We start from the raw sequence: 17,500 nt of genomic DNA on the forward strand, positions 1-17,500 counted from the left end.
CACCAGCCGCCAGCTCAGCGCGAGCCCGGCAAGTAGATGCACTACGATTGGCTCCTCCAAGTCACATGATGGGGAAAGCGCTTGTGACAGGTCGGTGGGCGGAGCTTAAGGTGTGTTGTTGTGGGAGTTGAGATCATTGTGGAAACGGAGGATGAGGGGGAGGTGGAGGAAGGGGGTGGGGATGGTGGGGGGTAGGGGGGTTGGTGGTGGGTGGGGAGGGGATGGAGCTTTCTTTTTGCCATGCAGTGAAACTGGAGACTGGGAGTTATTTACTGTCGATGTGTGTCCTTCACGGAGTGTGTTGGGTCCTCCTCTTGTGTGCGAAGAGCTGGCTTGAAAAACAGCGAGCGAGGCAGGGGCGCTTATCTTCGCTTTTTTTTGTCATCTACAAGGGACTGGTAAGTAAGCGAAGGTAAGGGGACTCCCGGAGAGAAAATTAATGACTATGAGCTCGTTTTTGATGAACCCCGTCGCCGCGTACGGGAGCGACCATAAGTTCCCGCCAGCCACTACAGAAGACTTTGTGGTAGCAGCCGCCAGCGGGGGCAGCAGCAGCGGAAGTAGCAGTGGTTACCTAGGAAACCATGGCTACTACCATCGCCTACAGCATCTTGGGAGCTACGGTCATCATCTTCATCATCACCAACATCAACATCACCATCAGATGTACCAGGGCGGTGCTGCCCAAATCCCTGATGTTGCTTCGCCTGCTCCATCCGGGGCCCCGAGTGGGGTGATGACTGCTGTCAGTTCTGGAAGCACCACCACCACCACCACCAGTAACAGCAACAGCACTCTTCTTGTGGATCTCAACAATTCTTCCCGGGAGGAAGGTCGTGGCAGCAGTGGCAGTAGCTGTGGAGGTGGTGTTCAAGTGGGGTACGAAGGGGAGGATCAGGATCTCCCACATGCGCAGCAGCAGCCGTATAGATCACATCAACATCAACAACAACAAAGCCACATCCAGCACCAAGACCATGGGCAGGCAGACAGTTTCGGGGGCGGCCCTGTAGTCTCCTGTGAGGAGGCGGCGGTAGTGTCATCACCATCGTCCTCAACATCCTCATCATCCTCATCATCGTCATCATCGTCGCCATCGGTGTTGTCATTATCTTCCGCAGCTACTGGAGCCATGGCGATGTCAGCCATGAGAGTTGGAGGAGTAGGAGGGAAACATCATCAACATCAACATCAACACACTGTGACAGGGGACATAACTACAGGGAGCGTATCGCTGGGGAGTTGTCCTTCTTCCTCTCCTGTGGCCGCCACTTTGGCCGCGGACTCCTATCCCTCTCCTACTTCCTCCTCCTCTGCTTATCACCACCCCCACCACCTCTCTTACAACCACCACCACCACCCGCTCCAACCACCCCCGCCACCGCCACCACCGCCACCCCAACAACAACAGCAACACCAATACCACCCTCATCCTCTTCAACATCATCATCTTCAGCAGCAGCAGCAGCAGCGGCATCTCCAGCAACTGTCGCCCAACACGGCCCTGGGACTTCAGGGTTCCTCCCCCCCTGTCCAGTCCCCCTACCCCCCTGGGGACCTGGCGGCTAGCGGAGGAGGAGGACGAGGAGGAAGCCTCTCGGGATCGGGATCCCCCCCGCTGCTGCTAGGGGATTCCGGGATGGGGATGGAGGAGGAGGGCGGAGGGATGATGAGTCCGGACCCTCACGGAGCGGTAGGGGTGGGAGGTGGAGGGGGAGCGGTGCAGCAGCCCATTATCTACCCTTGGATGAGGAAGTCCCAGTCAGGTGAGAAGGGTTTTGGTTGTTGTTGTTGAAGTGTTTGTCACGATAGTGGAGATTGTCTTTGTGTTCGTGTTGTTTTTGTTTGGGTAATGCTGTTTGTTTGTTTTCTTCAGAGAGGATGTAATTTTGGTTTTTGTGTTATTTCTGTTATGATATTAATTTTTCTTTCTTGGGTGGTGGTGGTGACGCTTGGAGGGTAGAAGTTGTCTGTTTAATTTGTCTAATGTTTTCTGTTTGCTAATCAGTTTTAAGTTTTCTTTCTTTCTTTTTTTTTATTCATTCAGTCGTTTCTTTATTTCTTTATTATTTTTTTGGAGGTGTAGGGGCTGTTTATTTGATTTGTCTAATATTTTCTATTTGCTAATCGGTCTAAAAAAATCTTTATTCTGCCTGTCTTTCTTTCTTTCTTATTCATTCATACATTTCTTTAAGTATAATTTTTATGAGGGGTAGGGGTTGTTTGATTTGTCCAGTGTTTTGTTTGTTTATTTAAAAAATAACTTTCTTTCTTTTTTATCTATTTTATCCTTACACTCATTTCTTTATTTCTTTGTCTGTTAGTTTCATCCATCTATTCACTGATCATTTATGTTTGGAAACGAAGTGAGGCAAAAGAGAGGAGGTTTGGGGGGAGAGAAGAAATCATCAAACAACAAAAAATAATGGGAAGATGATTGCACTGCTGTGTTCAAAACAAAGGAAATACACAAGTTCGTGACATTTTTATTATTCCTAATTCATGTGCCTGTAGCTCACCAAGAGTAACAGTATCAATTGTTTATTTATGCAGTTGTTTATTTCTTTGTTTATATATCTATATTAAATTTCGTGTATTCAAAACTATTCATATTTCTATATTCCTTTTGGTCACAAAGAGTATTTTCATCCCTTTTTTCTGCCTTTTGTTGTTGTTGTAGGTATTGCTGTTGCTATTGTTGTTGATGGTATTATTGTTGTTTTATTTGTTGTCGTTGTCCTTCTTTTTCTTCTTCTCAGCTATCATCATCAGCATCATCATCATGTTCTTCTCCTTCTTTGCTGCCCCACCTCTCTCCCCGGCCTCCTCCTGCTCCTTCTTGTGATTGTTCTTCTTCTGGCGATTTCTCTCTTTCTCATGTTATTGATTGATGGATTGTAATTGTTCTTCTTCTGGCGATTTCTCTCTTTGTCATGTTATTGATTGATGGATTGTAATTGTTCTTCTTCTGGCGATTTCTCGCTTTGTCATGTTATTGATTGATGGATTATAATTGTTCTTCTTCTGTCGATTTCTCTCTTTCTCATGTTATTGATTGATGGATTGTAATTGTTCTTCTTCTGGCGATTTCTCGCTTTGTCATGTTATTGATTGATGGATTGTAATTGTTCTTCTTCTGGCGATTTCTCGCTTTGTCATGTTATTGATTGATGGATTATAATTGTTCTTCTTCTGGCGATTTCTCGCTTTGTCATGTTATTGATTGATGGATTATAATTGTTCTTCTTCTGTCGATTTCTCTCTTTCTCATGTTATTGATTGATGGATTGTAATTGTTCTTCTTCTGGCGATTTCTCGCTTTGTCATGTTATTGATTGATGGATTATAATTGTTCTTCTTCTGGCGATTTCTCTCTTTGTCATGTTATTGATTGATGGATTATAATTGTTCTTCTTCTGTCGATTTCTCTCTTTGTCATGTTATTGATGGATTATAATTGTTCTTCTTCTGGCGATTTCTCTCTTTGTCATGTTATTGATTGATAGGTTATAATTGTTCTTTTTCTGTCACGATTTCTCTCTTTGTCATGTTATTGTTGGATTATAATTGTTCTTTTTCTGTCGATTTCTCTCTTTGTCATGTTATTGATGGATTATAATTGTTCTTTTTCTGTCACGATTTTTGCTTTGCTTTTCTGGTTCATCTTCGTCCCCCCCCTCCCCTCTGACCCCCACCCTCTCTGACCCCCCACCCCCTATGTTTTATTCTTTAAACTTCTTTATCAAATCATATTGTCGTTTTATAGAACTTAACTGTATCATTTTTTATTTTAAAGATTGTGTTCTGCAATTACCTGTCAGTGTATCTATCGCCCTTCTCGTTGTTTAGTTTGTTGTTCACTGCTGCTGTGTGTGTGACTGTGTAACGCAGAGAGATTCAAGTACTAAAGAATTTAATGTTAGACCTCCGGCCTGTAAACATTTGAGGTGCACATGCACACACATGATCGCAAAAGGAAAAGACAATGAGTAAATCAATAAAATAATGCCAGAAGTTTAAACACAACACATTTGTTGAAATGAAAATAAGGGTTATTTGTTCAAACTTAAAATCCTGCTTCAAGTTCTTCCCATCTCTTGAACGCACAGAATATGTACATCGCAACATCTCTAGTTATGTTCACATCTTCGTTTTTTAACAATTGTGCCAATTCTACATGGGGATTTCTACTATACTGCTGATCTTTTAAAATATTTTTTCTCTTAATGGTCTGTAGACAACACAATGTAGCAGAAAATGAAATTCATCTGTATTTGGTCACAGAAAGGACATGTCTTTACGTTATCGCAGTATCGTTTGCAATTATTTTTTTTCAAATAATTTATACCAAGTGTAAATTTCACCTCGAACTTGTTTATTGTTAACTGTGTTAAATGAGGTTCTGGCTGTAACAGTGATTTAAATGAGCGGTATGTTTCGAAACGGTCCCTGGAATTTGATTTATCGGACCAGTCCTGTTGAAAAGTCAGCCATTCTCTGCCTGAAAATCCGCATGAAAGCCTGTATATTTACGACTCCGACAGCTAACCAAACATCTGAAAATCCGTATCTGTCTAAGCAGTTTTTAATGCAAGAGGCCCAGTTAAAGGTTCGGCTTCTATCACAAGAATTTTCAGTCACTTGATTTAAAGAAGGAAACGCAGAGAGAGAGAGAGAGAGAGAGAGAGAGAGAGAGAGAGAGAGAGAGAGAGAGAGAGAATGTGTGTGGTGTGTGTTTTTTTTTTGCTGTTTGTGTTTGTTTGCTTGCTTGCTTCTGTGTGTGTGTGTGTGTGTGTGTGTGTGTGTGTGTGTGTGTGTGTGTGTGTGTGTGTGTGTGTTAGTGTTAGTGTGTGTGTGTGTGTGTGTGTGTGTGTGTGTGTGTGTGTCTGTCTGTCTGAGTGTCTCTGTGTGTGTGTGTGTGTGTGTGTGTGTGTGTGTGTGTGTGTGTGTGTGATTTGTAGTATATTTTCATTCATTATCCATCACTCCCATCCCAGAGCTAATTATCATTCACGCTGTGCGTCCCATTGTTTGTTGCAATAAAACAATAGGAACAATGGATGACTCATCAAAATACTGAAGTTGCATTCAGAGGGCAACGTGTATGTGCGTGTGTGTATGGTCGTGCGTGCGTGTGTTTCGTGTGTGTGTGTGTGTGTGTGTGTGTGTGTGTGTGTGTGTGTGTGAGGGACATACACAGACAGATAGAGACGGATAGGTACAGGGAAATCGCAGAGAGCGAAACACAGAAACATAATTACTGCGCTCGAGAGAGAGAGAGAGAGAGAGAGAGAGAGACAGAGACAGAGACAGAGAGATCAAGAGCCATGCAAAGAGAGAATGATATAGACAGTGAGATATAGATGGAAAGAGAGACAGACAGGCAGACAGACAGACAGACACATACACACGCACGCACGCACACGCTCTCTCACACACACACACACACATTTACACACACGCTCATACACACACACACACACATACACACACACAAACACACACACACACACACACACACGCGCGCGCGCGCGCGCGCACAAGAAATAAACGTTCGGTGGTCAGAATGTGAGTGGATGGAAAGAAAAGAGATCCCGACATTAGAACTGATATATAAATGAATGAACTGATATTTTCTTCTATGGACACACACACACACACACACACACACACACACACACACACACACAGAGCAACAGAGGTCACAGGCAAAATGGAAATTGTTTAATCGGGATCACCAATTTGATAATTGTCGAATCGGTAATCGGCATGTCAGGAACAGGCAACTCAAGATCGAAAAGGTGGGTTGGGATGACATCATATAAAGTATTTGTGGCAAATGGACAGAGATTGTGTTTCTTCCTCATTCATTCTCTGACTGTCTGTCTGTCTGTCTGTCTGTCCGTCTCTCTCTCTCTCTCTCTCTCTCTCTCTCTCTCTCTCTCTCTCTCTCTCTCTCTCTCACTGCATTGCAACCATGTATATCGATATACATTTTTTGTAATGAATGCAAGTATTATAATATGTACCTTTAAATGCCACCGTGTGTTTGAGTGTTTTTGGATGTCATGTTTTTATTTATGCAATCGTTTGTTATTTTTTGAATATTTTGAAATAATTTCTCTTTTCCCCTGAGAGATGAATGACAAAAAGCATCTGCATGCTTATTCCACTTCCCTCATTAAAAAAAAAAGTTCGTTCGTTCGTTCCCCCTCTCTCCTAATTCATCAATTTGTCTTCTATGTCTGTCTCCTTCTATCACTGTCTCTGTCTCTCCCTCCCTTTGGCATGTCTCTTTCTCTGTCTCTCCCCTGTTCTCGTGTCTTCTCTCTCTCTCTCTCTCTCTCTCTCTCTCTCTATCTATCTATCTTTTCCCCCCTTCTGTTTGTCTCTGTTTTTTCTCTTGCTCTTTTCCTCTGTGTCTATCTGTCTCTCTTTCGCCCCTCATCTCTCTGTGTGTCTCATAGAAGACAAAAGCATGCAAACCTTCCCTTGTTCCTATCGTAAAGAACAGACAGTGATTTTTACCAACCACAAGGGGAGTCGGGTTCGTGGAAAAGACAGATTAGGTTTTACTAAGAAAAGAAACACGAGTCAGGCCCAGAGATGGTTTTGTTCACTTTGATTTCGTTCCGACTAATCTCTAAAAGTCTAAAAGGTAAGAAAAGGGTAAAACTAACTGACTGACTAAAACAACTAAAAGCAAAGACAAAAAAGGGGGCTCTAGCAACTGTGGCCTGGAAACATCAATGCAAACCAACATAACAACAATGCATTGTGCAACCATTTCCAGACTCACGCAAAAATATCAACTGGATATTAGCACATACCCTACGTTTTCCCATCATAATAGAGGGGGGAAAATAGAAGAAGAAGAAAAAAAGGAAGTAAATGATTTCAACCAAACCTTCTACGAGCATGTAATTCATGACACATAACAGGGAATGTGCTATTGTATGAAGAACCTTCAGTTCAACTCATATAGCATTAGCTCTCCGCCTTGGGGGTGCGAAGGGCCATCAGCAAAGACACCCACCCAAAACAAGTGCTACACAAATGACAAGACAGTCATTCTAAAAATAGAGCAAACACCTTCCCGTTTAGCCCTCTGCGACCGAGTCGGAACAACTACTTCCAGATTTGTGGACCTCCTTCACCCAGCTTTACTGGTTTTACTTCTTCCCATGTGCTCAAACAACAATGCTCATTAGCTCGCTTCTGCAGCCAGCTAAACCACTTCCCTAACTTCAGACATGTGTAACAATATTATATAAATTTAGCCCAGAGCACGCATACAAACAAGCATAGAAAATAAACAATCAAAACTACTGCGAGTACACACACACACACACACACACACACACATATATATATATATATATATATATAAGGAGTTGAGTCTGCGTTATTGGCGAGAGTAGAGAGTCCATGTCTCGCTCCCATAGAGCAGAGTGCTGGAGAATTCTGGGCATCACGTGGCAAGACCGTGTACCAAACAAGAAAGTCCTTGACCAGGCAGGCATCTCCAGCATGTTTGCACTCCTGACCTGTCGCCGTCTGCGGTGGGTCGGCCGGGTCAGGCGAATGGATGACGGGCGAATTCCCTAGGACATCCTTTATGGCGAACTCGCCACTGGTTCCAGACCTTCAGGAAGACCTGTCCTACGCCACAGGGACGTCTGCAAACGAGACATGAGGGCAGGCAACATGGACCCAGCAGGTTGAGAGGTGGTGGCTGAAGACCGTAACAGCTGGAGAAGGACCGTGAAGGCATGCGTCCAGAGGAGCGAGGAGAACAGCACTGGGAAGAGGGAAGAGAGCGCAGTCAGCAGACGGCAGAATCGGTACCCTCTGAGCCAGGCGCGACTTTCACCTGTAACAACTGCAACAGAACCTTCCAATCCAGAGTCCGACTGTACAGCCACAGCAAGCGCTGAAACTCAACAACTTGACTGAACCAGGCGCAGAGTTCCATTGTCTCCCGAGATAGATGGACGCCAACAACAACAACAACAACACACACACACACACACACACACACACACACACACACACACATATATATATATATATATATATATATATATATATATATCTATATATCTATCTATATACATATATCAAGAGTGAAAGGGAGGGAGAGAGACAGAAAACAGCTAGGCAAACAGCTACAAAAAAGGAGTACGGTACACAGTCACAGGAAAAAGGACGAAATCTCCTATCACAATCTTCAGCCCTACTGCCACCCTTCTTAACAAAAATAAGTTCCCTTTCACAGCTAGGTGGACCTATAACTTAGCCCCCAAAACATTACTATCTACATACACATGCCACCCTTCTACTACATCTGCTCTTTCTTCTTCCCTATTATTTCCATCATATGAAAATGATATTATAACAGCAAATGCATAATATGAAAGTCAGTAAAATACCCACATCCATGAATGAAATCTACAAACATCAGCATCAAAATAACAGGGAAAAGATTTTTACCAATACCAGAAAGCCACGAACACTCCCTGACTGCATGTTTGTTCTCCAAGAGTCAGGGTGGACTGCATGTTTGTTCTCCAAGAGTCAGGGTGGACTGCATGTTTGTTCTCCAAGAGTCAGGGTGGACTGCATGTTTGTTCTCCAGGAGTCAGGGTGGACTGCATGTTTGTTCTCCAAGAGTCAGGGTGGACTGCATGTTTGTTCTCCAAGAGTCAGGGTGGACTGCATGTTTGTTCTCCAAGAGTCAGTGTGGACTGCATGTTTGTTCTCCAGGAGTCAGGGTGGACTGCATGTTTGTTCTCCAGGAGTCAGTGTGGACTGCATGTTTGTTCTCCAGGAGTCAGGGTGGACTGCATGTTTGTTCTCCAGGAGTCAGGGTGGACTGCATGTTTGTTCTCCAGGAGTCAGGGTGGACTGCATGTTTGTTCTCCAAGAGTCAGGGTGGACTGCATGTTTGTTCTCCAGGAGTCAGGGTGGACTGCATGTTTGTTCTCCAGGAGTCAGGGTGGACTGCATGTTTGTTCTCCAGGAGTCAGTGTGGACTGCATGTTTGTTCTCCAGGAGTCAGGGTGGACTGCATGTTTGTTCTCCAAGAGTCAGGGTGGACTGCATGTTTGTTCTCCAAGAGTCAGGGTGGACTGCATGTTTGTTCTCCAGGAGTCAGGGTGGACTGCATGTTTGTTCTCCAAGATTCAGGGTGGACTGCATGTTTGTTCTCCAAGAGTCAGGGTGGACTGCATGTTTGTTCTCCAGGAGTCAGGGTGGACTTCATGTTTGTTCTCCAAGAGTCAGGGTGGACTGCATGTTTGTTCTCCAGGAGTCAGGGTGGACTGCATGTTTGTTCTCCAAGAGTCAGGGTGAGTGGACTGCATGTTTGTTCTCCAAGAGTCAGGGTGGACTGCATGTTTGTTCTCCAAGAGTCAGGGTGGACTGCATGTTTGTTCTCCAAGAGTCAGGGTGGACTGCATGTTTGTTCTCCAAGAGTCAGGGTGGACTGCATGTTTGTTCTCCAGGAGTCAGGGTGGACTGCATGTTTGTTCTCCAAGAGTCAGTGTGGACTGCATGTTTGTTCTCCAGGAGTCAGGGTGAGTGGACTGCATGCTTGTTCTCCAGGAGTCAGGGTGGACTGCATGTTTGTTCTCCAAGAGTCAGAGTGGACTGCATGTTTGTTCTCCAAGAGTCAGAGTGGACTGCATGTTTGTTCTCCAGGAGTCAGGGTGGACTGCATGTTTGTTCTCCAAGAGTCAGGGTGAGTGGACTGCATGTTTGTTCTCCAGGAGTCAGGGTGGACTGCATGTTTGTTCTCCAGGAGTCAGAGTGGACTGCATGTTTGTTCTCCAGGAGTCAGGGTGGACTGCATGTTTGTTCTCCAAGAGTCAGAGTGGACTGCATGTTTGTTCTCCAGGAGTCAGGGTGGACTGCATGTTTGTTCTCCAAGAGTCAGGGTGGACTGCATGTTTGTTCTCCAAGAGTCAGGGTGGACTGCATGTTTGTTCTCCAAGAGTCAGGGTGAGTGGACTGCATGTTTGTTCTCCAAGAGTCAGGGTGAGTGGACTGCATGTTTGTTCTCCAAGAGTCAGGGTGGACTGCATGTTTGTTCTCCAAGAGTCAGGGTGGACTGCATGTTTGTTCTCCAAGAGTCAGAGTGGACTGCATGTTTGTTCTCCAAGAGTCAGAGTGGACTGCATGTTTGTTCTCCAAGAGTCAGGGTGGACTGCATGTTTGTTCTCCAAGAGTCAGGGTGGACTGCATGTTTGTTCTCCAAGAGTCAGGGTGGACTGCCAGACATCACGCCCTTCTGACGCCTCAAGGACACGGCCATGGAATTACTACGCCTCGTGGCTGTCCATTAAGACCATCCCATACAACTATTATCAATTAACCAAAACGTTTTTAGCACAAGTTCCACAGCAGATGCATTCAAAATCGACATTCTAACATTTCCATACACATGATTAAATCTCAACCAATAGATGATAAACGGAGTAACCCAGACTGTTCTTATTGTTCACTGGACAATGGCGTCCTCCTCGAAAAACAAAACAAAAAACAAAAACAAAGTGCCAGAAAGTAGCGTCCTGCCAGCCCCTGAAACATTAGTCTTCATGGGTCCCTTCTTCTGCCAAAGATTCCAAAGACACAATCAGCCACACCCCACAGTGAGTGCCTCGGCCGGCCGGATCTCACGGCACCAAGCATGCCAGAGGCTGATCTCTCCCACATTGCCTTCTACGCCATTTGCTGCCCGCAAGAGTTCTATCATGATAGGAATGGTGACATGCACAATAAAAAAACACAAAAACAAATACTTTATTCACTCTTCATGGGTGTACATGCATATAAGCATATTCCTTTAAAGTATTACCAATGACCAACCATTATTATGCTTGTCTTGTTTTGACGTCAAAATATGTACAATTGATTAGAAATATTGCACTGTGTGTTTAAGTCCTTTAAGAAATGCATCCTTTATGCCTGCTTTGCTGTGAAATGACAGTGTTGGAAACTTACGTGCATGTATATACATGGTTTGGCCGTAATTGAACATACCGGTTTTATTACCCGCGTCGAATGGGGCTGTGACCTTTTTTTCCAGACGAAATCATTGTTATCAATATCATTATCGGTATCATTGTCGAACTCTCTCTCTCTCTCTCTCTCTCTCTCTCTCTCTCTCTCTCTCTCTCTCTCTCTCTCTCTCTCTCTCTCTCCAATCACTGATTATGTGTCATCCAATTCGATACGTATGTTTTCATGTTTATTTTATGGATTATACTATTTTCTTCCTGAAAAAAAAAGGAAAAAAAAAAGAAGAAGAAAAAAAGAAGAAGAAAAAACAGAAAAAACTGATGAAAAAGATATTGTTATGTTCAGACCCCTTCATGTGGGGCTTTGACCTTAATGAATGAATTCCAGTTCCCAATATCTCTCTCTCTCTCTAATCACGGCTTATGTCTTATCCAGTTCGGCATTTGTGTTTTCATGTTGATATCCTGGCTTATACTATCTTCTTCCTTGCTAAAAAAAAGGAAGAAAAAAAAAATGTTGACCTTAATGAATAAATTCCCATTCCCATGTAAGTCTCACTTTTTGAGAGAAATCGTGGGATTGTGAGAAATCGTGGACGTTCCACACCCACGTTTTGTCTCAATTGCGAGAAATCGTGAGAAGTCCCCCTTATTTTAATCAAAAAGATTTCCTTTCTCGTCGGAGTTGAGTTCTTGTCTTTTCCCAATGCAAATCTAAGAGAAAAACGAGAGAGAGAGAGAGAGAGAGAGAGAGAGAGAGAGAGAGAGAGAGAGAGAGAGAGAGAGAGAAACAAACGAGAAATGGGAGCGACGACAACGATCATGATAATGACAGTGGCGTAAGCGAAGACATCAACAATAGACGGTGGGGAAGGTGATTACTTAGTACTGGTTTAAAAAAAAAGGTGTATGTTTATGAGTAAGTGAGTTGGTGAGTGGGTGAGTGAGTGGGTGAATGAGTGGGTGGGTGAATGAGTACATTCCAAATAGATGTGACAGAAAAGTTTGCATCACAACAAACATCAAAATTATTTTGTCCAGTTTTCACACTCCCTACATGCGGATAAATCATTGCGAAACTTTTTTTTTTTTAATCACATATATGTAGAGAGTTTAATCATTTTGATGTTATTACCAACATCCCTCGGGAAAGATTCGGTTCAAGTCTTATTATAGTACAGTATAGTATAGTATAGTATAGTATAGTATAGTATAGTATAGTATAGTATAGTATAGTATGTAATGTAAAGTTATGTTGTATCATATCATATTATATTGTATCATATCATACTGTATTATATTTCTGTTTGAGTTGTGTACATTGCCTTAATTTCGTAGTTTGCTATTGATTCCGATGTTGAAGTTCAGGTCAGTGCATTGCAGTGATCCGTATCATGTGAACTAAATGAACAGGTGTGTTTCAGTGTCATTACTGTTGATGTCTTCCCCTACGCCACTGTCATTATCATTATCATTGTCATCGCCCCCCCCCCCTTTCTCTTTTCTTGTCCTCTCTCTGGTTATTCTCTTTGATTTGCATTGGGAAAAGACGAGAACCCAACTCCGATGACAAAGGAAATATTTTTGATTGTGTGAGAAATCGTGGGAGGAGAACGACCACAATTTGTCTGAAAGTGAGAGAAATAGTGGGATTGCGAGAAATCATGGGCTTGCATCCCAATTTCCAGTTCTCTCTCTCTCCCTGTACACACACACACACACACACACACACACACACACACACACACACACACACACACACACACACACACACATATATATATATCTATCTATCTATCTATATATATATATATAGATAGATAGATATGACCTTTTTCCCACTCTCGTTTACGCTTATTTAATCCCCTCGTCAAGAAGGAATGTCTTGGTTGTCTCTGTCGCTCGCTTGCTCGCGCCGCTCCTCATCTCGTTTCCTTTGTCCTTCTCTTTCCTCCCTCTCTCTGTCTCTCTCTGTGTCTCTCTCTCTGTCTCTCTCTGCGTCTCCCTGTGTCTCTCTGTCTCTCTCCGTCCCATTATATATATTTCCATCTAGGATTTTAATGCCGCATGAGTCATAAACACGTCAGTGTCAGGGTCTGTCTCTCCGTCTCTGTCTTCTGTGTGTCTGCGTGTCTGTCATTCTCTGTCTCTGTCTCTCTCCTCCATCGCCTCTCTCTGTCTCTGTCTGTTGGTCTTTGTATAACCATGTATACACACACACACACACACACACACACACACACACACACACACACACACACACACACACACACACATATATATATATATATATATATATATATATATATATATATATATATATATATATATATATATATACATTTTTGTCATGAATGCAGTTATCATGATTATGTACCTGTAAATGTTTGCTGTGCATTTGAGTGTATTTGAATGTCATGTTTGTATTCTACAACCTTTTATTATTCTGTGAATATTTGGGTTTCATTTCTCTTTGCCCTGAGGGCTGGATGTAAAAAAGGATATGCATGCTTATTCCACTTGTTAAAAAAAAGGTTCGTTCTGTCTGTCTGTTTCTCTCTCTCTGTGAATGTTTTTACATACGCAATAGACCTCTGGAGAGTTCCGTGTGTGTGTGTGTGTGTGTGTGTGTGTGTGTGTGTGTGTGTGTGTGTGTGTGTGTGTGTGTGTGTGTGTGCTTGATTGTGTGTGTGTATGTTAATGGAAGGGACTCCGAATAAATGAATGATTACATAATACATGAATATCCAGATGTACATATGTGTGCGACAAGGAAGAAGAATATCAGCTGTACTATATTATTTGAGAATGTAAGATGGATATTTCTTCTCTATAATTCTTTTATACTCTCAGTGTGTGTGTGTCTCTGATGGATGATATTATTATTATTATTATTATTATCATTATTATGTAATCCATGCAATTTGTGCCGGCTCAGATTTGATTCAACACAGACAGCATGCAGATAAGCAATGACCAGGCCCATGGTTTTCTTCCCCCACAATGGTGGTGATTCTCTGCAAGCTTTGTTATGATTGAATATATCACTGGATCATTGTTTTTTGTTTGTTTGTATCGTCTGTTTGTTGGTTTGTTCGTTTTCGAAATTCAAACAAGCAAATCTGAAAGCTTGGAAATGATAATTTACGTTTCGCGTGTCTCTTTTCCAAACCAGAACGAAATTGTTAGCATTGTTAATTTTGTCCAGCTTTCCCAGGGTGTTACAGTTCAGCATGTAAAGGTTGGACTGTGAGTCGAGAAACCTTTCTAACGTCAACGTGTGTCATCTGCAGTCAAAGGGAACGTTGATGTGTCTGACTGTTTCTCTTTTTAATTAGATTAACCAGCCTCCTGTTACGGAGTCCAGTGTAGTTAGTTTCTTTAGTTTTCAACTGTGATTGCACCCTTTATCCGTCCTGACTCCCCAAACAAACTGTTCAATCATCCGTCATGGCTCCCAAAACAAACTGTTCAATCATCCGTCCTGACTCCCAAAACAAACTGTTCAATCATCCGTCCTGACTCCCAAAACAAACTGTTCAATCATCCGTCATGGCTCCCAAAACAAACTGTTCAATCATCCGTCATGGCTCCCCCACTGACTGTTCAATCATCCGTCATGACTCCCCCCCCCTGACTGTTCAATCATCCGTCCTGACTCCCCCCTCCTGACTGTTCAATCATCCGTCCTGACTGCCCCACTGACTGTTCAATCATCCGTCATGGCTCCCCCCTCCTGACTGTTCAATCATCCGTCCTGACTGCCCCACTGACTGTTCAATCATCCGTCCTGACTCCCCCCTCCTGACTGTTCAATCATCCGTCCTGACTCCCCCACTGACTGTTCAATCATCCGTCATGACTCCCCCACCTGACTGTTCAATCATCCGTCATGACTCCCCCACTGACTGTTCAATCATCCGTCCTGACTCCCCCACTGACTGTTCAATCATCCGTCATGGCTCCCCCCTCCTGACTGTTCAATCATCCGTCATGACTCCCCCACTGACTGTTCAATCATCCGTCCTGACTGCCCCACTGACTGTTCAATCATCCGTCATGACTCCCCCACTGACTGTTCAATCATCCGTCCTGACTGCCCCACTGACTGTTCAATCATCCGTCATGGCTCCCCCACCTGACTGTTCAATCATCCGTCATGACTCCCCCCACCTGACTGTTCAATCATCCGTCCTGACTCCCCCACTGACTGTTCAATCATCCGTCATGACTCCCCCAACACACTGTTCAATCATCCGTCATGACTCCCCCAACACACTGTTCAATCATCCGAAATAATAATAATAATAATAATAATAATAAACAACACTACTACTACTACTACTACTACTACTACTACTACTACTAAAAAGATGTGTTTTGGAATAGTTTGTTTTTGTATTTTTCCTATTTTTCGTGTAACACATTCAATCAATCCTAGTCTCCCACAATTGTAGAGATCTGTGACAATACCATCCAAATGTAAAAATGACTACTTGAATTAGATGTTTACAGTCACCATTATGTGCGAAGAGACATTAGACAGGATTCCTTCCTTCCTTTATTATTTTTTTCTCGAACCAAATAGATGAAAAAAAAGTTTCAATGAAAAGGAAACGTGTTTCACGAAAAGAGAAAAAAAATACAAACACGAACAATTCCAAAACATATCTTTATTATTATTATTATTATTATTATTATTATTATTATCAATTCTGCCATACCTCAAGATCGACATACCTTTTGGGGGCTGTTCCAAAGCTGTAGAAAAGAACTGCAGTTTGTTTCACTCTGCAGCAGTTACTGTTATCAAATACCAGGGCATATACATTTGGACTTTTCAGTACTATGTACAATTCATTCTTGAAAACATGTGTTTGATTTGCTCTGAACATAACGTATAAACAGGCTACCACAATGTGTTGAGAAATTTGTTTTTTCTCTCTTGCCTTGGTTTCCTGTAAGATTCGGATAGTACACGTCAGAGCAGAGAAATAGGGGAAAGGGAGAGATCAGGAACAGTACCAATGTTAGCAACAGCAGATAACCAAAAAAGAACCCTACAGATTTCAGATCGAATAATGATAACAGTATTTGTATTTGCATTTCTTTTTATCACAACAGATTTCTCTGTGTGAAATTCGGGATCTCCAGAGAGAGCGCGTCGCTACACTACAGCGCCACCCATTTTTTGGTATTTTTTTCTGCGTGCCGTTTTATTTGTTTTTCCTATAGATATTTTTCCTTTATTGATATGATGATGATGAAGCACTTATCTAAAAGCAGAAATCATTTTAGATCAGTGGAGGAAACTGCTCGATAACCATACCGCACGACACTCGCTTTGACTACACACTTTTCACTGTTCAGAAGACACAGTCGGCACGTTTCCACACGCAGCTGAAAAGGTTGACTCATTGCCTTTCACGGCCATGGGGGCAGTGACTTGGTACCCACCTGTGTCCAGGGCTGGACATGGCCACTCAGGGACCAGTGCTCTCCCCTCGCTGTTTTAACCTCTCTGACAATTCCCAACCATCGTGCTCATAGTATTCAGCTCATATTCCCAACCGAAGTCGGGTACATTCACACCTGGATGGAATGAGGAAGTTGGGAGTGGAATGTCTTTCCCACGGACCCGGTGACTGACCGGAACGGGGTCTGGAACTCTGGTCACTCGTAAGCACAGGATCAGGACCCATGACCTGTTCTGGCCCGGCGCCTGTCAGTTTGTTTCCAGCTGTAAGCACCAGACATTGTGGAAAGAACAAGCTTTGTGCTGCTGTTAACATTCAGCGAGTGAAGGAAGTTCATGTTCTTTGTTGTATTTATGTGCGAATTTTCCGTTCCTTCTTGGCATGTTTGATATTTCCACTTATCTCTCTCTCTCTGTGGTGCTGTTGAAGACTTTTTGTTATTGTTTGCTGATGACATTATTCTTATATCAGAACTATACTGTAGGACTACAAAACCAAACCAATTGGATGCATTAAAGTTCGAGGTTTATAGGTTAGATTTGACGATAAATCTGGACAAAACGAATGTGATGGCTTTTCGAAAGGGAGGGCATCTTTCAATTCACGAGACTGTGAGGTTAAAGTAACAAATTCTTAGAAATATTTGGGTCTTCCGTTTACAACTAAATTGAGTCTTCGAAGTGCATGGACAGAAAGTTGTAGAAAAGGAAAGAAGGGGGTAATGGATAGAAAGTTGTAGAAAAGGAAAGAAGGGGTAATGGATAGAAAGTTGTAGAAAAGGAAAGAAGGGGGTAATGGAGATTATAAGATCTTTAAAAAACAACTTAACTGTATCGATTTCTCTATATTCTGGAAACTATTTGACTCACAAAGTGAACCAATTCTAACATATGGTGCAGAAATCTGGGGACTGTACGATAATCAAGAAATGGAAAAAGTTCATACATATGCAGTTAAACGCTTCCTTTCGTGCCTTTGCATTCGTCCAATAAAATGTCGTAT

The 17,500-nt window shown here is 42.8% G+C and overlaps 1 protein-coding gene across 1 annotated transcript in view; it reads left to right on the top strand.

Annotated features, from left to right (window-relative positions):
• Positions 1-277: 277 nt before the first annotated feature.
• The window catches only part of LOC143290160 (uncharacterized), a 45,581-nt gene continuing 28,358 nt past the window's right edge, over positions 278-17,500 (top strand). Inside the window, exon 1 of the mRNA XM_076599465.1 lies at positions 278-1,766. Within this exon, the coding sequence (XP_076455580.1) occupies positions 440-1,766 (1,327 nt within the window). The 5' untranslated portion in view covers positions 278-439. The remainder of the gene's footprint in view (positions 1,767-17,500) is intronic.

Source organism: Babylonia areolata, chromosome 15 (genome assembly GCF_041734735.1).
Source record: "Babylonia areolata isolate BAREFJ2019XMU chromosome 15, ASM4173473v1, whole genome shotgun sequence".
NCBI classification, from domain to species: Eukaryota; Metazoa; Mollusca; class Gastropoda; order Neogastropoda; family Buccinidae; genus Babylonia; species Babylonia areolata.